Source organism: Corapipo altera, unplaced genomic scaffold (assembly GCF_003945725.1).
Source record: "Corapipo altera isolate COAL_440 unplaced genomic scaffold, ASM394572v1 142, whole genome shotgun sequence".
NCBI lineage: Eukaryota > Metazoa > Chordata > Aves > Passeriformes > Pipridae > Corapipo > Corapipo altera.
This window is the reverse complement of record NW_020884966.1, coordinates 491,031-509,333: the sequence shown is the minus strand read 5'-3', so window position 1 is coordinate 509,333 and position 18,303 is coordinate 491,031. Positions and strand designations below refer to the sequence as shown.

Sequence of the window (18,303 nt, the reverse complement as noted above, 5' to 3'; positions counted from 1 at the left end):
CCATGTGTCCATCCCACTTGGAAACCTGTGTGTCCCCCTCTTGGAAACCTTTGTCCACCCCCCTTGGAAGGTGATGTCACCAGTGGTGGCCTGGAAGCCCCCACCTGGGCTTTGCCCAGAGTTTCTTTCAAAGAACAGGCCAAAATGAGACTAAAGAGGAGGAAAAGTGATGGTGCCAAGTTTGGGGACCCTCAGGACACCCCAAGGGACACAGAACACCTGGTGCCAGGTTTTGGGGTCCCCCACTGTCACCCAGATTTTGGGATGCCCGGAACCCCCCACTGTCATCCCCAAGGGACACAGGGAACACCTGGTACCAGGTGTTGGGGACTCCCAGGACCCCCCTCTGTCCCGATGGAGGAGATCTTCCCTCATTTGCCCAACTGTTTTAAACTCTAATTATCTGCCAAGGAGTAGGAGTGAGGAATTAAGGGGTTATTGTGTTGTTTGTGTCAGGAGAGCACAGGGATCATTCCCATGGCTGGGAGCTGTGCCTGCAGGGGTCGATTTTCAGCAGCTGGATGAGCATGGAGTGGGTGTGGGCTCAAGTTTCCTCCTGTTGGGGTGATCCCCTCTCTGTGTCTGCAGGCAGGAACGTGCAGCAGTGGTGGCCTCACACAAACCCAGGGAATTGGGTTATTTTTTGCCCAAACACAGCTTGTTTCTCAGAGATTTAACACGATCTGACTCCAGCGAGCTGCTGAAGACATTTGTTCTTTGCTCTAAAACAGTTTTCCCTTCCTGCCTTCCATCTTTTCTTATCTGGAAGGAGAACACGATGCACTGAGTGATTAAACCAGGATGGATTTTTCTGGGGATATTTCCCTCCAAGCCGTGGCTGTTTCCCATTCCCTCTGCCCCTGCTGGCATGGGAACAGGGGTTGATTATACAGGGAATATTATGTCATTTCTCTCTTCTCTCCTTGCAGGTGTTTAGAAAATTGGGGAAATATTATATCGTTTTTCTCTTCCCGCAGGTGTTTACAAGATATGGGAAATGCTACATGTTCAACTCAGGAGAAGAAGGGCGGCCTCTCCTCACCACAGTGAAAGGTGGGACAGGCAATGGACTGGAAATCATGCTGGACATCCAGCAGGATGAATATTTGCCAATCTGGGGAGAAACAGGTAAGACCTTCTTTTTCCTCCGGTGATTTTTTTGGAAAGACCTCCCCATTCTATCCCACCCAACGTCTAAACCAGCTCTTAAAAGCAAGAGGAGCTCAGTCTGTGCAGAAATGAGTTTCTTTTCTTCTTGGTGTCTGTGGCTGCCAGTTGGGACCAGCATTTCTGTGTTTCAGCTCATCCAGGAGTGCTGGGCTTGGGTGTCTTGGCACCAAAATTTGGGAGGCCAAACAGGAGTGTCACCACCTGTCCTGGGACAAGGATGGGCATTTTTGGGTGACAGGAGGTGTAGTGTCTCCTTCAGAGGCTCCAGCACGTCCCTCTTCCTTGGAAAAGCATTTTTTGGAGGCCAGGTTCAGGGTGGACCTCCAGCTGCTATCTGTGTTTTCCTCTTCCTTGGAATTTGGGAATATTTGTTGCCCTGATAATTGTCTCTGCTGGGTTAGTGATGCTTGGGTGGGTCCAGTACTGGGTTCATTGGACTGGGAGCATTTGGGATGGATGGAATCAACTGGGTTGAGCATCTTGTGAGAGCTGCACTGGTCCTGGCACAGGAAGGCTGGAACTTTGGACTGTCCCACAGGTCTCACGGGTCAGGATGGTGTCTTAGTTTAACAAGATTACAATTTAGAAATTAAGAAATTCAGGTAGAAATGTGGAAATGGAAAAAAAAAACAACGGCTTTTTATTGACAAAATCTGAATAAACAACAAAACGTGCAATCAAAAACTTCCAGAAGAAACAAAACAAAGTCCCAGTTCCCTAGTTCCCAGTTCCCACCATCCCAAGCCAGGTGCCACGGTGGGAATTTGCTGGCAGAACTGGTGCCAGTTCCTTCAATGAACCTGGAGTGTGACATGTGCCACCAAAGCCACCCACCCGTTCAGGGCAAACCTTTATCAGCTCCTCAGCAGTGGCAGCTGCAGTTCTCATGAAGCCACTGTTGACATTTGAAACAAAGCATCCAAAAAAAAAAAAACAACTGGAAAAATTGCCAGCCTCTATTTTGTCTGGCAACTCGAGGCAGAGCTTTGTGAGGAGAGTTGTTCAGGAGGAGGAGGAGGTTGTGTTTATTTTTGGTATCAGCAAAAGGAGTAAATATCACTTCAGATCTCGTGTCACCCTTGCTCTGTCACCCTGTACAGATGAGGCCCCTCAAGCACCTTTCAAACTCCAGCTCAGCAGCAGAGAAGGGGGTTGGAGTCATTCAAAACTTAAAATTTATCTGTATGGGGTTTGACTCTCCCGATTCCAGCAGCTTCCCGTGGTCCTGGCACTCAGGTCAGGTTGGCTCAGGCTTTCAGAGCAGGAGCTTTGCCTTCCAGTTTGTGGCTCGGGCTCCAAGTCAGGCTGACCTGGCCCAGGGGAGGGGGAGAAAACCCTCAGTTGCAATAATCATTTCTGGTGCCCTGGTTGGGAGTCTTGTCCTTTTACAGGCAAAACAGGTTCACGGTGCAGAGGGGGAAGATGAAGAGCATCCACCTCTGATGTTTTCTTGGGGGAGCTCGTGGGGGCAGGAAACCACCTCAGTGATGGCTCAGGGGTGTCCCAGGGGTGGACAGACAGCCCTGGAGCTCTGTGTGTTCAACCTCGTTGGGTTCTCGTGTCATGGAATCACAAACTGGTTTGAGTGGGTTGGGAATTTACAGGTCATCCAGTGCCACCCCCTGCCATGGGCAGGGACACCTTCCACCAGCCCAGGTTGCTCCAACCTGGCCTTGGACACTTCCAGGGATCCAGGGGCAGCCACAGCTTCTCTGGGCAACATGTGCCAGGGCTTCCCCACCCTCCCAGGGAAGGATTCCTTCCCAATATTCCATCTAACCCTGCCCTCTGGCAGTGGGAAGCCATTCCCCTTGTCCTGTCCCTCCATCCCTTGTCCCAAGTCTCTCTCCAGCTCTCCTGGAGCCCCTTTAGGCTCTGGATCAGATCTCCCTGGATCCTTCTCTTCTCCAGGTGAACCTCCCCAGCTCTCCCAGCCTGGCTCCAGAGCAGAGGTTTTTATTGGACCCCTCTGAGGTTCTCCATGGAGAGGGAGGTTCTCCACAGCCCTGGGAGCTGCCTTGTGGAGAATCCTTTAGGAGGAACCCACCCAGAAATGTACTGCCTTCAGAGCTGCCACTGTGATTTTGGGAAAGGTGGCTCAATCTTGGGTGGGTAAATCAGCCTCTCATGACACAGGAGGCAAAAAAGAAGCAATAATCAAGTGAAGAAATGAATTAGGAAGGAAAACAATGAGGAAGGAGGATCAACCAAGTCTTGTGGGAGGAGGCTTCCAGTCTGGTACCTCCACATCTGTGAGCATCACTCATCTGGAGGCCAGGGGAGATGGCAGCTGCTGCTCTGGTTGCTCCCTTCAGACAACCTTCAAGCCCTGCCTGTGGCAAAGGAGGCCTGTCCATGGCTGTGGACTTCAAACCTGAGGTGGAGAAAAACCCAACCCCAAGTGCCTTCAGTTCTGTCAAAAATCTTGTGGCTTTCAGGGTCTTTTTGAGTGCAGACTTGGCTTCTGAGCCCATGTGGAAGGGAACAGTGGAACAATGTCCTCTGTTGATTGTCCTGCCCCCCATGACCTCCCCACTGCTCATCTCACACATATTACACTGAAATTTGTACTGAGCTAAGGATTAAAGGCACAGGGAGGGATTCTTACAGCCCTAGAACTGGGTTGATATTTTAGGATTGGATTGCACCAGAGTGTCCACTCAGACGTGAAATTTTACAGGATTCAAGGCAAAACTATAAAAACAGGGCCTGGATTGGTCAGATGGTGGAGAAGAATGAGTCCTCTTGGACTCATTACAAGGAAACTTGGCCGTGTTCTTACAGGCTCAGGTAGAGCTGGTACTTGACTTTGAAGCCTGTAAAACATTAATCTTTGCCTTTCAACAAAAGACTTTTCATCTCCCACGTTTGTACAGCACCTTGTACAAGATGTCTTCAATCTTCATGGAGCTCTCTGGACACCACCAGAATCCAAAATATTAACTATAGTGGTTAATAGTTGCTGTTCCCATGGAAACACTTAGCTCTTAGTAGGTAAGTGAAGGAGTTGATTATTTCCAAATATTTGCATAATAATGTAAATGTGTTTGGAATTAAATCTCCTCAGCTGCTGCCACTGGGACTTCCCAAACTTGGCTTTCTAAGGAAAGGCTTTGCCAAGGGCACAGAGCTCTTAGTAGGGAACTCCAACCCTGACTGTGGAGGGGGATGAAGGTGGATGTGGAGTGGGATGTTGGTGTTGCAGTGCCAAAGGCAGGTGGGCATGGGGAGCTCCAGCCCTGGGGAACCTCCAGGGTGGAAGGAGTTGAGTTTTTAATTCCCTGGAAGTGTCCAAGGCCAGGTTGGACGGGGCTTGGAGCAACTTGGGCTAGTGGAAGGTGTCCCAGCCGTGGGACTGGATGGTCTTCAAGGTTCCTTCCACCCCAAAGCATTCCATGATTAAAACCCGACCTGCTCCATTCCCTCCTTATCTTTAACTCCTTAGATGTTTTCCAGCCTGGTTTTGCTGCTCCATTTTCCCAGGAGCCCTCCTGGGCCCAGCAGCTGCTCTTTTAGCTGCCTCTTAGACAATGATTTTTGTGTGGTTGAGTCACCTGACCTTTTTTTCCTGCAGTTCCCAACTTTCCCTCAAATGTGGCTGCTCAACCCCTTTCCTTTCCCAGCTGGCTGTCCCATGTTAGTCCAAGTTTTCCCAGGGCTTTCTGGGGCTGTCCCCACCCAGCTGCTGTCTCAGCCCTGCTGTTGCACCCCATTAGGGCTCCAGAAATGCTAAAGGTGGACCAATCTCCATCACCACAGGGGGGTCTTCACGTGGAATAACATTCATTTCTCTGGTCCATGGTGGTGCCCTTGACTTGTACTTCCTGCAAGGGTCTATCCCAGAGGAAACACTGACCCAAAGAATCTTCCAGGCCCTGCCTCTCCATCCCCCCCATGGCCAGGACACCCCACAGGACCTTTTCTCCCTCACCCAGGCCCCTCAGACCCCGTGGACATAGAGCAGCTGTGGATCCTTTGGCTCCAGGGGTGATTTTTACCAACACCGAGTTCAAACAGCAGCACCTGATCCTGTATTTGACCCCGAGGCTGCTTTGGTTTTCCTCTGGATTTGGAGATACCACAAAACCACCTTTTCCTTCACGGCCCCTCATGGAAACAGTCGGGGTGTGGACTCCCCAAATCCTCCTTTTGCTGCTGCCTCAGGATCTCAGCTTGCTTTTTTAAATGGTTCTTTGCAATGCAAATAAGAAGCAAAGAAGGAAAACATTGGTTTGGAGCTTGGGATGGGGCTGCTCCCGGAGCTGCTGCCACCGTGTCACGTTGGCATATGGTCTGTAATGCAAGAAGGGGTTTAATTATCACTGACTGGGCAAACAGAATGAAGTGGATTGTCATCCTAGGAAGTCTTTAACCGAGGATCCATTGATATCTTGGGAAGCTGAAATATCTCGTCTGACAAATGACTTGTGAGAGGAAAATATTCCTTTTGCTCGAGCGTCTTCACGTGCAAAGCCGTTGTTTGAACATGTGAAATGTCTGTGCAGCCTGATTTTGGAAGAGCCAGGGCACACAGACGGCTCCAGTCTGGATTTCCAAGTGCAAAGGAAAAGGGGGAATCTGGCTGTGTGTGGATTTGGGGGCATCAGGCGGCCTCGTCATCCTCGGGCGTGCAAAAATATTGTGTCAGGGCTGTCAAAATCGTGAGGGGTGTGGGAAAAAAAAGGTGATGATGCAAAGGAAAAGAGATGGAAATCTGCAGCTTTGGAATTTTTGCGCTTCTAGAACCGAAATTTCCCGGCGTTTTATTTTAACCCTGAGCTTCCCTGACGTGGAGAGAGTTGGGGAAATAATTGTGGCTGAAATCTTCACTTTTGTGCTTCGAAGAAAACCTTTAGATATTCCTGGAATAAACCTGATCTGTTCCAGATATAAATCTGGAAGTGTCCAAGGCCAGGTTGGAGCAACCTGGGCTGGTGGAAGGTGTCCCTGCCCATGACAGGGGGTGGCACTGGATGGGCTTTGAGGTCCCTTCAAACCCAAACCATGCTGGGATTGTGTGATATTCCAGGTGGGAATCACGATGCAAACAAACAAAAAAACCCTAGAAATCTTACAAGAGGGAAAAAAAATGATACCAGGGAAAACTCCTTCCAGTAACAGAGGAGGAAACAGCAAACCACAGACTCAGGAGGAGTGTAGGTGGAACCTGCACATATGGCCCAGAATCTCCCAAATTTTCCAGCTTCCCATCTTTGTCTTGCAGGATGAGGCCCCAGGGAGTTGTGGGGCTGCTGAGGGGGTTTGTTTTGTTGCACTTGGGAGGGAAAGAGGCAGAAATGCAATCAAATACAGTAAACCCCCCCTCTAATTTATAGCAGGGACTGTTTGATTGGAAAGGGAAGACACTTCTGGGTAATCTTTCTGCAGTGGCCCAAGGAATTATCCAGTGACCTGGGACAGGAGCCCAGTAAAAATTGGAAATCACTGGGCTACAGGGCTGGAAATAAGAAATAAAGTGAAGGGTTCTGTGTTTGTTTCAGGAATTGTTGGATAAAGGTGAACATTTTATAGCAATTAATCAAATAACACAAGGAATAAAAACGAGGGGGAGGAGAAACATGCTGTGAAATGGCCATAAGGAGGAGCAGGAAATCCATAAAGCTGGAGCTTCAATCCACTTAGAAGACAATCCCAGAGTATTATGGACTGCTGTTATTTACCTCAACAAAAACACAGGTTCAGAGGGATTTGCAGCACAAATCAGCCACGTTCCCTCATTACAAGCAGCACCACCACGGTGCTTTTGGCTTGGGAATGGGCTGTTCCTCCTCCTTACTCCCAAAAGCCCTGAAAATTTCTGGGATCCTGCAGAGGGTTTGGAGAAGGCCTGGGTGACCTCAGGTGCCTGGAGGCCAAAGCTGCCAGCCCTGAAGACTCATCCTGTAGAAGTTTGCTGCTTCAGGCACAAACTGGGAGCGTTTCCATGGTTTCTTTGATTTATGTTTTCTTTCCCTGCCCTCTGGGATTCCTTGCCAGGCAAAACAGATCTGAGCAACATCTTGTGCTGCCGGGATGGGGCTGTTCCTGCTGCATCCAGCACCTCCCTGCAAGGATCTGCCAGCAAGGAGACTGATTTAGCTCTGGGGTCCCATGTCCCCCCTTTCCTCAAAGCCCCCCCAGTTGCTCTCCAGCTGTGCAGCCTCTGTGCTCGGTGCATTAATGAGCCCAACCCCTGGAGCAGTTGGTTTTCCAGCTGTGGAGAGGCACAAACGCTCACTGTCAGCTACTTCTGCATTTTAATACGATTGGTGGTGGCTCTTCATGAATCCAGGCCTCTTTTTGCTTGCAAAAGGTCTGAACTGAAGTGGAGAAGCAGCCCGAGCTCCCCCAGGTCATGGCTGAGAACCCCCCGAGCTCCTGGTGTGATCCCAGGGGGTGTTTTGGATTTACACCCCAGGCATTCACCAGAGTTTGGGAAAAAGGGGAAAAAAAAGACACAGGTTTGTGCCTCTGCTTCTTTCCCAGCCCGTGGAATAATTATAATGAATATAAAACTCGCCTGTAAATATAAAATAAGTAGGACATGGCCTGGGAATGGGAGAATGAGGGAGAGCAGCAGGAATGGAGGGCTGTGGCAATGGATTCCCCATCCACACATTCCTGCAGAGCCCTGAGCACGTTTCCAAGCAGGAACACGCTCCCAAAAAGTCCATGTGCTCTGTGCTGACTCCAGGGCTTCTCAGAGTTTTTGCAATTCCCATCCCATCCCTTCCCATCCCGGGGGTGGTGGGAGCAGGACCCTCCTGCTGCTGCCTGGGGGCTGCTTTTTTTTTGCAAATGAAACTCTTGTTTGCCTTGGAAGGGCTGGTTCTTAATTTCATGATCAGTTAAGATATAAAAGGGAACAGGAAAAAAAAAAACAACCCAGAAGGAAAGCAAGGCAAGGTGTCTGTGAGGGAGTAACTCACTTTCTCCAGCTCTTCTGAGCCCAGAGTGTTTCCCAGCTGATTAACAAACCCTGGGTGTCCCTGGAAAAGCTGCTCCCTCTGGGAGGAGGGAACAGCAAAAAGGCTTTTATTATTCACCACAAGAATGGTTTGAGATGGAGAGAATGATCCTGAATCCATCTGCAAACTGCAGCTGGGATCTGGGGAGATGGAGGGAGACAGGGGACCCCTGGGTCGGTGTCCTCTGGTATTCCAGAAGCATCATCCCAGGATCATGCATTAACAACCTTCCCTCCTGATTAGCTCCAGCTATTATGGAGCTGATGGAATGATGGATAAGACACCCCAGCATCTCCACTGGGGCTCGATTCCTGGTCTTTGGGGGATGTGGCAGTGAGATGTCTCACGTGGGGCATCGCTGACTGTTGGCTCCAGACCAGTTGCAGGGTTTTGGTGGTTGGCTGAGGGCGTCCCTTGTCATTTGGGTTTGTGCTCAGGACATCCCTCATCATTTATTGATGTGCTGTGACCATCCCTCACAGTTGGTGATGTGCTGAGGGCACCTCTCATCTCTTGGTGCTGTGCTGTGGCTCTGCAGGGTGAGGGAGGTGTGGGTGATGCCACTGGTGACCTGCTGCCACATTTCTTCTTCTCTCCAGGCCACGTTTCTAATCCTTTCTCATGTGTTGGCCAGGTGAGATGTCAAGTGAGTTGGTCATGGCTGTGGCCAGGGCTGGGGGTCTCTCCTGAGATCACAAAACCATGGAGCAATAAAAACTGAGCTATTTTAGAGCAGAGCCACCACTCCCTGGGCAGAAACCCAAGCGTTTCAGGGCTATCTCAAGTTGCCACCACCCAGGCCACCAAACCCCCCCAGGAGCTGCAGCAAAAGGGCTGTGCCTGTGTTTTGTTGATGGGTTTTAATATTTCTGTTGTGGTTATTACTTCCACTACTACTATTTAAGGAGAGGCTTTTGAAGCTGAGGAGAAGGAAGTGCCATCTGCAGAGTTTGGCCCAGTGACAAATGATGCTCCACGTTGGAGTTCCTCGGATATTTTGGAGAGTGAGCAGCAGAGAAGGGAAGGGAAGTGGTTGCCATTGCCTTCTTTCGAGTGTTTTTGCACAGAAAGGTCTCTTTTCTGCCAGTGGAAGGTCAGTGTGAGGGAAGCAAACCAGGTGTGTTTGGAAGTGGGGATGTGGAAGAAGTTTCTGCTGTTGGACAGCCCTGTGTTCATCCCAAAACGTGCTGGGAGCTGGAGGGACCTGTCCTGGTCTTTATGGGGAGAGGCCAAAGGTAGCACAGAATCACAGGATCATGGAATTGTTCAGGTTGGAAAAGCCCTCTGAGATCATTCAGTCCAACCATCCCCCAGCACTGCCAAGGCCACACTGCCCCCTGTCCCCAAGTGCCACATCCACAGGGCTTTTAAATCCCTCCAGGGATGGGGACTCCACCCCTGCCCTGGGCAGCTGTGCCAGGGCTGGACAACCCTTTCCATGAAGAAATTTTCCCTAATATCCAACCTGACCCTCCCCTGGCACAATTAGAGGTTATTTCCTCTTGCATAGAATTCATGCTCTGCTTTTCCCTGGGATCTGCTCACCTTTGATCCAGGCCAGGAGACCTTCAGCTCACTTGGAAGCCTCACTTTCAGGGAAGGATCCCATTTTCTCCCCCAGTTCTGAGCTCCATGGTGCTGTGCACCCAGTGATGGTGTTTTCCATACCCACCATCCTCCTCACACTCATTTATTTGTGACACTCCAGCACCCACCACAAAGCCTGAACCCAGTCCAGGCTGACAGTCCCAGTTTGCTCTTCCCTCTCCCAAATTATTCCACTGGTGGCCTCTCTCCATCACTTCCCCCACCTCTCCCTCCATGACCTGCAGGTCACAGGGATGTGACTCCCTCTAATTCCAGGCTGGGGCTGGAGCAGCTTTGTGCTGGAGCCACATCCCAAGGGATGTCAGAGCTGATCCTGGGGGGGAAAAATGGCAAAACCTCCTGTTTATTTCCATGATGTCCTGACTGAGATGCATTTCTCCCTCTCCCAGCTCTCATCCCAAGGGGAAGACTGACACATTTTTACCATTACCCAGCAGTTTGTTGTGCTCCATCCCAGGAGCCAGGGACGATTCATCTCCAGTGTCTCATCTGCCCTTCAGAGCAGACATTTATTTGTGTAACAGCAGGAAAGGCCTCGCAGGGTTGTTTGTGTGATGTTACAAGGGCTCTTGTAAATATTTCAATTGTAAACCAAATAATTAAGCCTTTTTGCTGTGATTCAAGTTGATACTGAACTCGTGAAAGCTGCAAGCTCATGAAAGCAAGAACATTTGTGTCCCTGGTTCCATCCCAGGGGAGCAGGGATGGGCTGGGACAGGAGTGGGCCAAGGTTTGGGTGCTGGATCTGTTCCTTTTGCTGCCCCAGGGTGGGATGTTGACATGCAGGAGTCCTGTGTGATCCCAGCATTGTCACCCTAAGGATGCTGAGTGGCTCCCATGGGCTCAAGGACCCTCTGGTTGTACCAAGGCAAGAGCTGAGGGTTTCAGAGGCAAAATCTTTGCTTGGGGTTGAGGTTGGGGTCTGTAAAAAGTAACAATGCAGAGCTTTAGGGGCAAATAGTCCCCCCCTGCTCATCACATGGGGGTTGGACTGGATCACCAGAGAAGCTGTGGCTGCCCCTGGATCCCTGGAAGTGTCCAAGGCCAGGTTGGACAGGGCTTGGAGCAACCTGGGCTGGTGGAAGGTGTCCCTGCCCGTGGCAGGGATGGCACTGGCTGGGCTTTAAGGTCCCTTCCCACTCAAACCTTTCCATGATTCCATGATTCTATAAGCTGAGGGTGATTAATCTGGGAATCACAAGGTCTGGAGATACCAATACATGGCCTTGGAGAATGTGATTGTTGCATGGACAGGTTAGAACACACCTGGTGGTGCTGGAGCCAGGGTATGACCTGTTCTTGTCTGAGAAGTGTTGTCCTTTCAAAGGACAGGCTGAGCTTTAAGGTCCCTTCCAACCCAAGCCTTTCCATGATTCTGTGATTATGCTCTGACCTGCTCCATTCACTCCTTCTCTTTAACCCTTTGGCTATTTGACAGGTTTTGCTGCTCCATTTTCCCAGTTCCAAGCAGCTGCCCTTTCAGCTGTCTCTTAGATGGTGATTTCAGTGTGGTTGAGATACTTGACCTTTTTATCTCCAGGTTCCAACTTCCCCTCAAACGTGGCTGCTCAACCCCTTTCCTTTCCCAGCTGGTTGTTCCATGTTAATCCAAGTTTTCCCAGAGCTGTGAATTCATGATCTCCCTTTCATCAGTACCAAAAGCTGGCTGGACACTTGGGCTCAGCCTCTGAGGCATCCTGGTACCCTCTGTCTGTCCATCCATCCTTCCATCCCTCCATCCACCCACCCAAAAGGGGCAGCAGCAGTGCCACGACCCATCCTTGACCCTGGGAAACCTGCTCCCAGCTGATTCCTCTACCAACCAAAATTAGCAGCAGCTCTTCCACCGTTAAATATTTCAGGATGTTCCCGGAGAAGCGACGGCTCCTGGAGGGGGAGGGCTGGGCAGGAGCTGCTTCTGTGCCTTTAAAAACCTGTCCTCCCTTATTTTTATTTATTTTGAATCCTTCCTGTCCCTGTGGTGGCAGCAGCTCTCTGAAGAGAAAGCTGGCAGATGGGTGCCCGGGAGGGGGGGAGTTGGCACCCCCGGCTCTGGATTCCGGGAACATTCCTCCCCTCCTGAGGGAATATCTCCTCCTTCCCCTGCTCTGTATTTCTGGCAGCAGCTCCCAGGGATGGAGGAGATCCCCGGGTGGCTCCTGATTTTTTGGCTGTCCTCCCACATGATTCCCAGAGGATGCTGAGGTGGGAAGGGAGTTTATCTCCTATGTGCTCCATAAGCAGCAGGAGCAGCCCTGCCCTGCTGTGACCCCTCCAGCAAAGCAGGTTACGAGACACTTGTTCCCTCACTTTAATGATTAAAGCTTAAGCTTAATAGGAGAGAAGCAAGGAGCTGAAATATTTATTTGCTGGCTTCTGGCCGGCCAGAAAAAACCTCTTTTCCAGCCCTGGAGTCCTGCTGCTTTCTCCTGCCCCGTGTATTATGTAAGAAGCTTTTTAATAATATACATTCAGACATATGGCCCCTCAGATTTAGTATGCAAATGCAATATGCTTAACTAAAAATAGCAGATATGCTTAATGTAGTTTGTTATAACACCTTCTGTTCCTCAGTGAGTAATGGATCAGAGCTGGGGAGGGAGGGAGCAGGAGAAATCTCCACTCCAGGGTTGTCTTTGTGGTCCAGGAGCTTGGTCATGTCCCATCTCCTGCCTCTTCCATCCCCAGGACCCGGGGATTAAGTGGAAGAGACCCAAATAAAAGCTCAGTGGGAGATTTAAGTGTTGAGTTGCTGTAGGGAAGCTTTGGGGCCCAGCCTGGTGTAGGTGTTGCTTTACATCCAGGAGTGTTAGTTTGTGGTTTGGGGTTTGCATCCTGTCTATATTACCCCAGTTTACACTGGAGGAATTATGGAATCGTGGAATGGTTTGGGTTGGAAGGGACCTTAAAGCCCATCTCATTCCACCCCTGCCATAGGCAGGGACACCTCCCACCAGCCCAGGTTGCTCCAAGCCCAGTCCAACCTGGTCTTGATCACACAGTGGTTGAATTCCAGTGGTGCCAAATGAACCATCAGCTCCGTGCCCTCATCCCATGGGATTGCACAGCAGAGATTTTGTTGTGGGTTTTCCAGCCTCTGGGCCACGGGAAGAGAGAGAAGGACACCAGGTCCATCTCCTGCCCTTCCCAAATCCCTCCTTCAGGCTCCCTCTTGCAGGCTGGGCTGGCAAAAGGCATTTTTCCTTCTGTCTTCTCCTTGTGCCGTTCCCTTCTCGCTGAAGCAAAGAAATAACAAATGAGGTGTCATTTTGTGGTGACAGTTGGGTGACATCAGTGCTCCCCTCCCCTTGGGGAGGCAGCTGAGGTGGGGAAGGAGCCCTCCCTGCTCCTGCTGCAGCCCCCAGAGCTGGGCTGTCTGTCTGTGCTTTTCAGATAAGAGGACTGGAGGTTTCCAATGTATCCTTTCATTAAAAAAAAAAAGAGAAAAAGGGAAAAAGGAACCCTCTGAAACAGTCTGGCTGTATCCCAGGAGATAAAGGGGAAGGATTGATTCTCCACTGCCTCACTTGTCTTCAGCACAAGCTGGTAGCCTTTCCTGCTGACAACTCTTTGAGGTCTGGGGCTTTTGAGTTTGTTTTCCCAAAATAAATCTTTAACCTCTCACACCAACATGACTTGCTGCAGTGGAGTTTGTCCCACAGGGCTTTTGTGCTGCTCTTCATCCACTCTCCACCCCCATCAAAGCCTCCTGCAGCCTCGAGGAGTCACTGATGTGCTGGAGCCACATCTCTGTGCTTGTCCAGCCTTGGGCAACCTCATCCAGGTGACCTTGTCCTTGGGTGATGTTTGGGGTATCTCACATCATTTCCCACCTCCAAGAGAGAGGAGCTGGTCCAGCAGGAAACTCTTCTCTGCCCTCATTTTGCCCACACTGATTATTCCAAGGACCAGTGGAATATGAAGCCCCTGTTGCTGGTTGTGCCTTAAAGCAGCAGGGTTTGAATTCCCAGCCATGGGGAAGGGTTTGGGGAGAAAGAGGCTGGTTACCTGGATTGTTTCCTTGCCTGAATTTCCCACTGGGTCTCAGGTGTGTTTATCTGGTCCTGTTGTAGCTGCTTGAGGAGATAAAGGAGTTGCTTTGACTCAGTGGAGGGAAATCACAACACCTGGGACGTGACTCCTCTTGCTGTAGCATCTCCCTGGGATGGGATGAATCTCTCAGGAGAAGCCTGGAAGGAAATTTAAGTGTCCAGAGCTGGGCACAGGCCTTGCCTGGAGCCTGTGTTGGTGCTGTCAGCAGCAGGGAGCCCTCCAGGGGCAGCAGGGACCCCAGGGCTGTCCCCACAGCACCCACAAGAGCCTGGCAAGGAGAGGAGACAACGTTCCTTGGTGCACTCAGAGGTTGGAAAAGGGAACAGCTTGGAGGTGCTGTCCTGCCTTTGGGGTCCCAGCACAAAGGGTACATATTTGAGGGACCTGTCCTCAGGATTCAGGGGCTGGGTGGTCTCTGTATAACCTTTGGATTATAGGATTTTCCATCCTGTCACCACCACCCCAAATGCCACACACACCTGCTGGAAAGCCACCAGGAGCTTTCCCACTCTTCTGCAAGGGGGACTCTTCTCCAACATCAACTTGTCCCCATTCCCTCAGGCCAGCACTGGCCCCGCCACGTGCTCAGGACCAGCTGGACCCTCTGGAGCTTGGCCAGATGGACGAGATTGTGACGGGGTCCCCGCTCCTCTGGCCACCCTCTCGTGGTGACTTTTGTGTGTTTGATTTATTGTTGTGGAATCATTAAGGCTGGAAAAGCCCTCTAAGATCATCAGGTCTGACTTCTAATTCAGCACCACCCTGTTCACCACTAAAGCCTGTCCTCAGCTCCCACCTCCACACATGTTCTCAGCATTTCCAGGAACGGTGACTCCACCACCCTGGGCGTCCTGTTCCAGGGTTTGACAACCCTTTCAGTGGAGAAATTTTCCCTGATATCCAACCTAAACCTCCCCTGGCACAGCTTGAGGCCATTCCCTCTCCTTCTGTCCCTTGTTCCCTGGGAGCAGAGCCCGACCCCCCCCAGCTCCCCCCTCCTGTCAGGGGGAGAGCGAGAAGATTCCCCCTGAGCTGCTTTTTTCCAGGCTAAATTTGTTCCCTAAAATACAGGTGAGCAGCTGGGCTGGGCTCACACACACCCTGCACAGCCCCACTGGGACTCCCATTCCTGCTGTATCCAAGTGGGACACACCACCTTTTCCCTGGCAGCTGCCAGAGCCAGTGGTGGACACTTCATTTCCATCCCTGGGGAAATTCTGGTGGTAGACACCTCATTTCCATCTCTGGGGGAATTCCTTGTCTCTGGCTGCTCCCAGAGCACAGCCTGGGAACAGCAACACCCTCAGGACAAATCTGGAGCGACTGGTTTCCAGCTGGGAAAGCTGCAGGGATCCTCAGCTGGGATCCAACCTCCCAAAGCCCCTTGGGAACAGTCTCATTTCAGCTTCCCTTCACCCCGTTACCAGACCTCTTTTAAGTGAAGGAAAACACACCCTTCCCATGGGAATGAGAGCACACACAGGGGAGTGAAGCTGGTTTTGTTGGTGTTAAACTGGTTTCTTCCTAACTCCCCGTTTAGCCTTGCAGGTCCTGCTTTCTCCCAGCTACGTTTCCATGGCAATTTGATTTTTTTCTTTTTTTCCCCCATCTGTAAATCTTCATCTCGGAAAAATGTGACTGTTAGGGGTTTGTTTTAAGATTTCTACACGGATACAGTGGGGTTGAAGGAGCAGGTGAGTCGTTCCCCCCCCCAAGCCTGGGACCACGAGGCACATCCTCGGCTCCCTGCAGGTCCTGGCTGCTCACTGGTGTGATGAGCCCAGCGTGCTCAGGGGGTGCTGAGCTCCAGGCACAGGCCCTGGGGGGTTGTCTGAGGACACACAGCCAGGATCCCACGTGCTGAGCTGGATGGGAGGGATTTTGGGAGTCCCTGGGTCGGTGGGAACAGGGAGGTTTGCACAACTCACCTCGGGGTGCTCGACCCTGTCCCAGGAATTCCAGCCCTCCCTGGGGGGCTGGTGGGGGAAGTGGGGGAGCTCTGGCTCTGCTGCTGTTGTTTCCATGACAATCCTGAGCCAAGGATGCTGTAAAACCAGAGATGAACCTCCACATCTCCCGGCATGTCTGTGCTGCCACGGCAACCCCCCTGTTCCCAGGGTCTTCCTTCCCAAGGGAGTCAAGGAACAGCAGCCTCAACAGACCCCTCATGGGTGTGATGGAGCTGGCACAGGGATGAACATCTGTGTTTCCCTCCAGATGTGGCACTTGGTGCTGCCTGAGCCCCTGGAGGGCACTGTCTGTCCCCTGTCTGGGCACCTCGGGGGGTTTGGGTGCCCTTTGCAGAGTGTGCAAGAGGCCCCAGTGACTCTTCCAGCCCAATGAGTCAAGTAGGACTTTACTCCCATTTTGCAGATGGGGAGACTGAGGCCAAGGACAGCAAGAGTGGGCAGAACCCACCCAAACTTCCCAGCTCTTTGCAGAAGGTTCATTACCCATAATAAACTTTCAGGCCACCTTCTGACCCAGTCACAAGGTGAATCAGCAGAGAAAATACCATCTTCCTTACTCAGATGGAGCCATGTGGCACCTGCTTTGCCTTTCTCCAAGCAGGACCATCTTCCATGGAGCTGCCAGTGCTGCCAGCAGAGCTGGGGGGAGACAACTCCAGCCAGAAACAACCCATGACTCAGGCTGGATCTTCATTTCCCGATAAATGAGTGCCAAGAACAGCTTCAGATGTTAATTGCCAGGGAGAAGTGGATCCTTTTGGACATAACAAGGCAGGGGGAGAGGGAAGCTCCGTGCCTTTGGCAGCACTTCTGATTTTAATTGCAGCTTCTTGCATGTTCACAGATGAACTTTGTCCCCTGCACCCGAGTGCACAGTCAGCTGGAGCTTTGTTAAGATTTTTCAAGGGATGCTCCAAGCAGAAAACCCTGACAAAAGTCATGGAAAAGGCACCAGGAATAGAAAGCTGAGCTTTCTGTACCGTATAATGCTCTGCAGCCAGTTTGAAGCAGATGCTGGATTAATTCCCAATTTAATTAACGCTGCTCTAATCCTTCAGTTGAAAAGAGCAGCTCAGGATTTGTTGGGAAACGCTGCCCTGTGCACAGTAATGGGGGTTAATGTATTGAAAAATGCAGCCATCGAGGAGCTTTTGCTCTGTTCCCAACCTGGGACAGACTAGAAACTGAATTTACAGGCTCTGAGGAGTGGGACTGGAGGTGGATGAAGGTCTGTGGTTGGGGCTTCCCACCGTGACAAAATCAGGTTAAAAACTCTTAAGGTTCCAACCAGACCCCGAGTGATTGGAATTTATTTTTAGTTTCTCTGCCATCTGAGCCAATCAAAGGGTTCTCAGGGTTATTTTTCGTTGATGGGTGATTACAAGGAATGGGCTGAAGGAAAGAGCAGTGGCAGCGTGGGCTGGTGCTCAGCCCCAGGGCTCCAGGAGGAGCCATTCCAAACGATGCTAAAACTGTCAAAATTAGCAAAACCGTGCCTGGCACGTGTCTCCAGGGACATTCTCACCCCTGCTTGCACCTCTCCAGGCTCAGGGTGACAGGCAGGGTTTGCCCCTGAGCCTTTTTGGGTTTGCTCTGCACAGGGATATTTATTTAGGAGCTAAAGACACCCAAATCAGATTTTCTTGTGCTTCTGGGTCTCGTGAGACCTTCCTTTTCTTACACTTGCAGCAAATATTTCATCCCCACTAATGCTCCTCAGCCCCAGGTCAGAGCTTGGAAACATTTCTGGTGCATCTCATGAGTCCTGGTCGGGGCAGATTTCATCAGAGGGGGTCATAGTTGGGCTTTTAATTTTTCTCTCTTAGTGGAAAACAGCTATTTTGTAGAAAATGAATTTTTTAAGGGAAGCTACAGTTTTTCAAAGCTGGTTTCATATTTATGGTTTCATCCTCTCCTGTGTGTCATGCAGGAAAAACAATGAATTCTGCCTGGGTTTTGGCAGCTCTTCTAAAAAAAAAAAGCTGTTTGTTTTGCTCTCCTTGTTATGATCACTGATGAAAACTAATAACTGTGTGTGTTTTAAACCCAGAGTTTCTTCTGTGGTGTAGAAAACGCCTCCCCCTCCCCTTCCATGGGTACAACTGGCTCCATGCCAGGATTTCCTGTTTAAAATCACAAACCCTGTCGCTTTTAGGTCTCTTCTGGATCCCTGCAGGTTGGAATTTTGTTTGGTTGAGATTTACCCATGGATGGACCTGGACACATGGTCCAGGTCATAGGGAATAGCACCTGGTCGTGGGGAATTCATGGAATTAAGTCAGAGATGAACAGACCCAGGGCAGGTGCAGAAATGGGCAGAACAAGTTTGGATGGAAAACATTTCTCCAAAACAATTCCCGTTGCCCAACAAATGAGACTAAATTGGAGCTTTCTCATCCCACTTGCCAGGTAATTACTGAGGGGAGCATATGGAATCTCCTCCCGAGTGCTGGAAGTGGATCAACACCAGGGTGGGATTGGTAGGAGTGAGGAATAAGAGGATTGGAATTGGAATTGGGTGAGCTGGGGGTGCT

The 18,303-nt window shown here is 50.8% G+C and overlaps 1 protein-coding gene across 1 annotated transcript in view; it reads left to right on the top strand.

The window, feature by feature from the left end:
• The window catches only part of LOC113957394 (acid-sensing ion channel 2), a 384,002-nt gene that overhangs the window by 343,340 nt on the left and 22,359 nt on the right, over positions 1-18,303 (top strand). Inside the window, exon 2 of the mRNA XM_027664846.1 lies at positions 978-1,128. Within this exon, the coding sequence (XP_027520647.1) occupies positions 978-1,128 (151 nt within the window). The remainder of the gene's footprint in view (positions 1-977; positions 1,129-18,303) is intronic.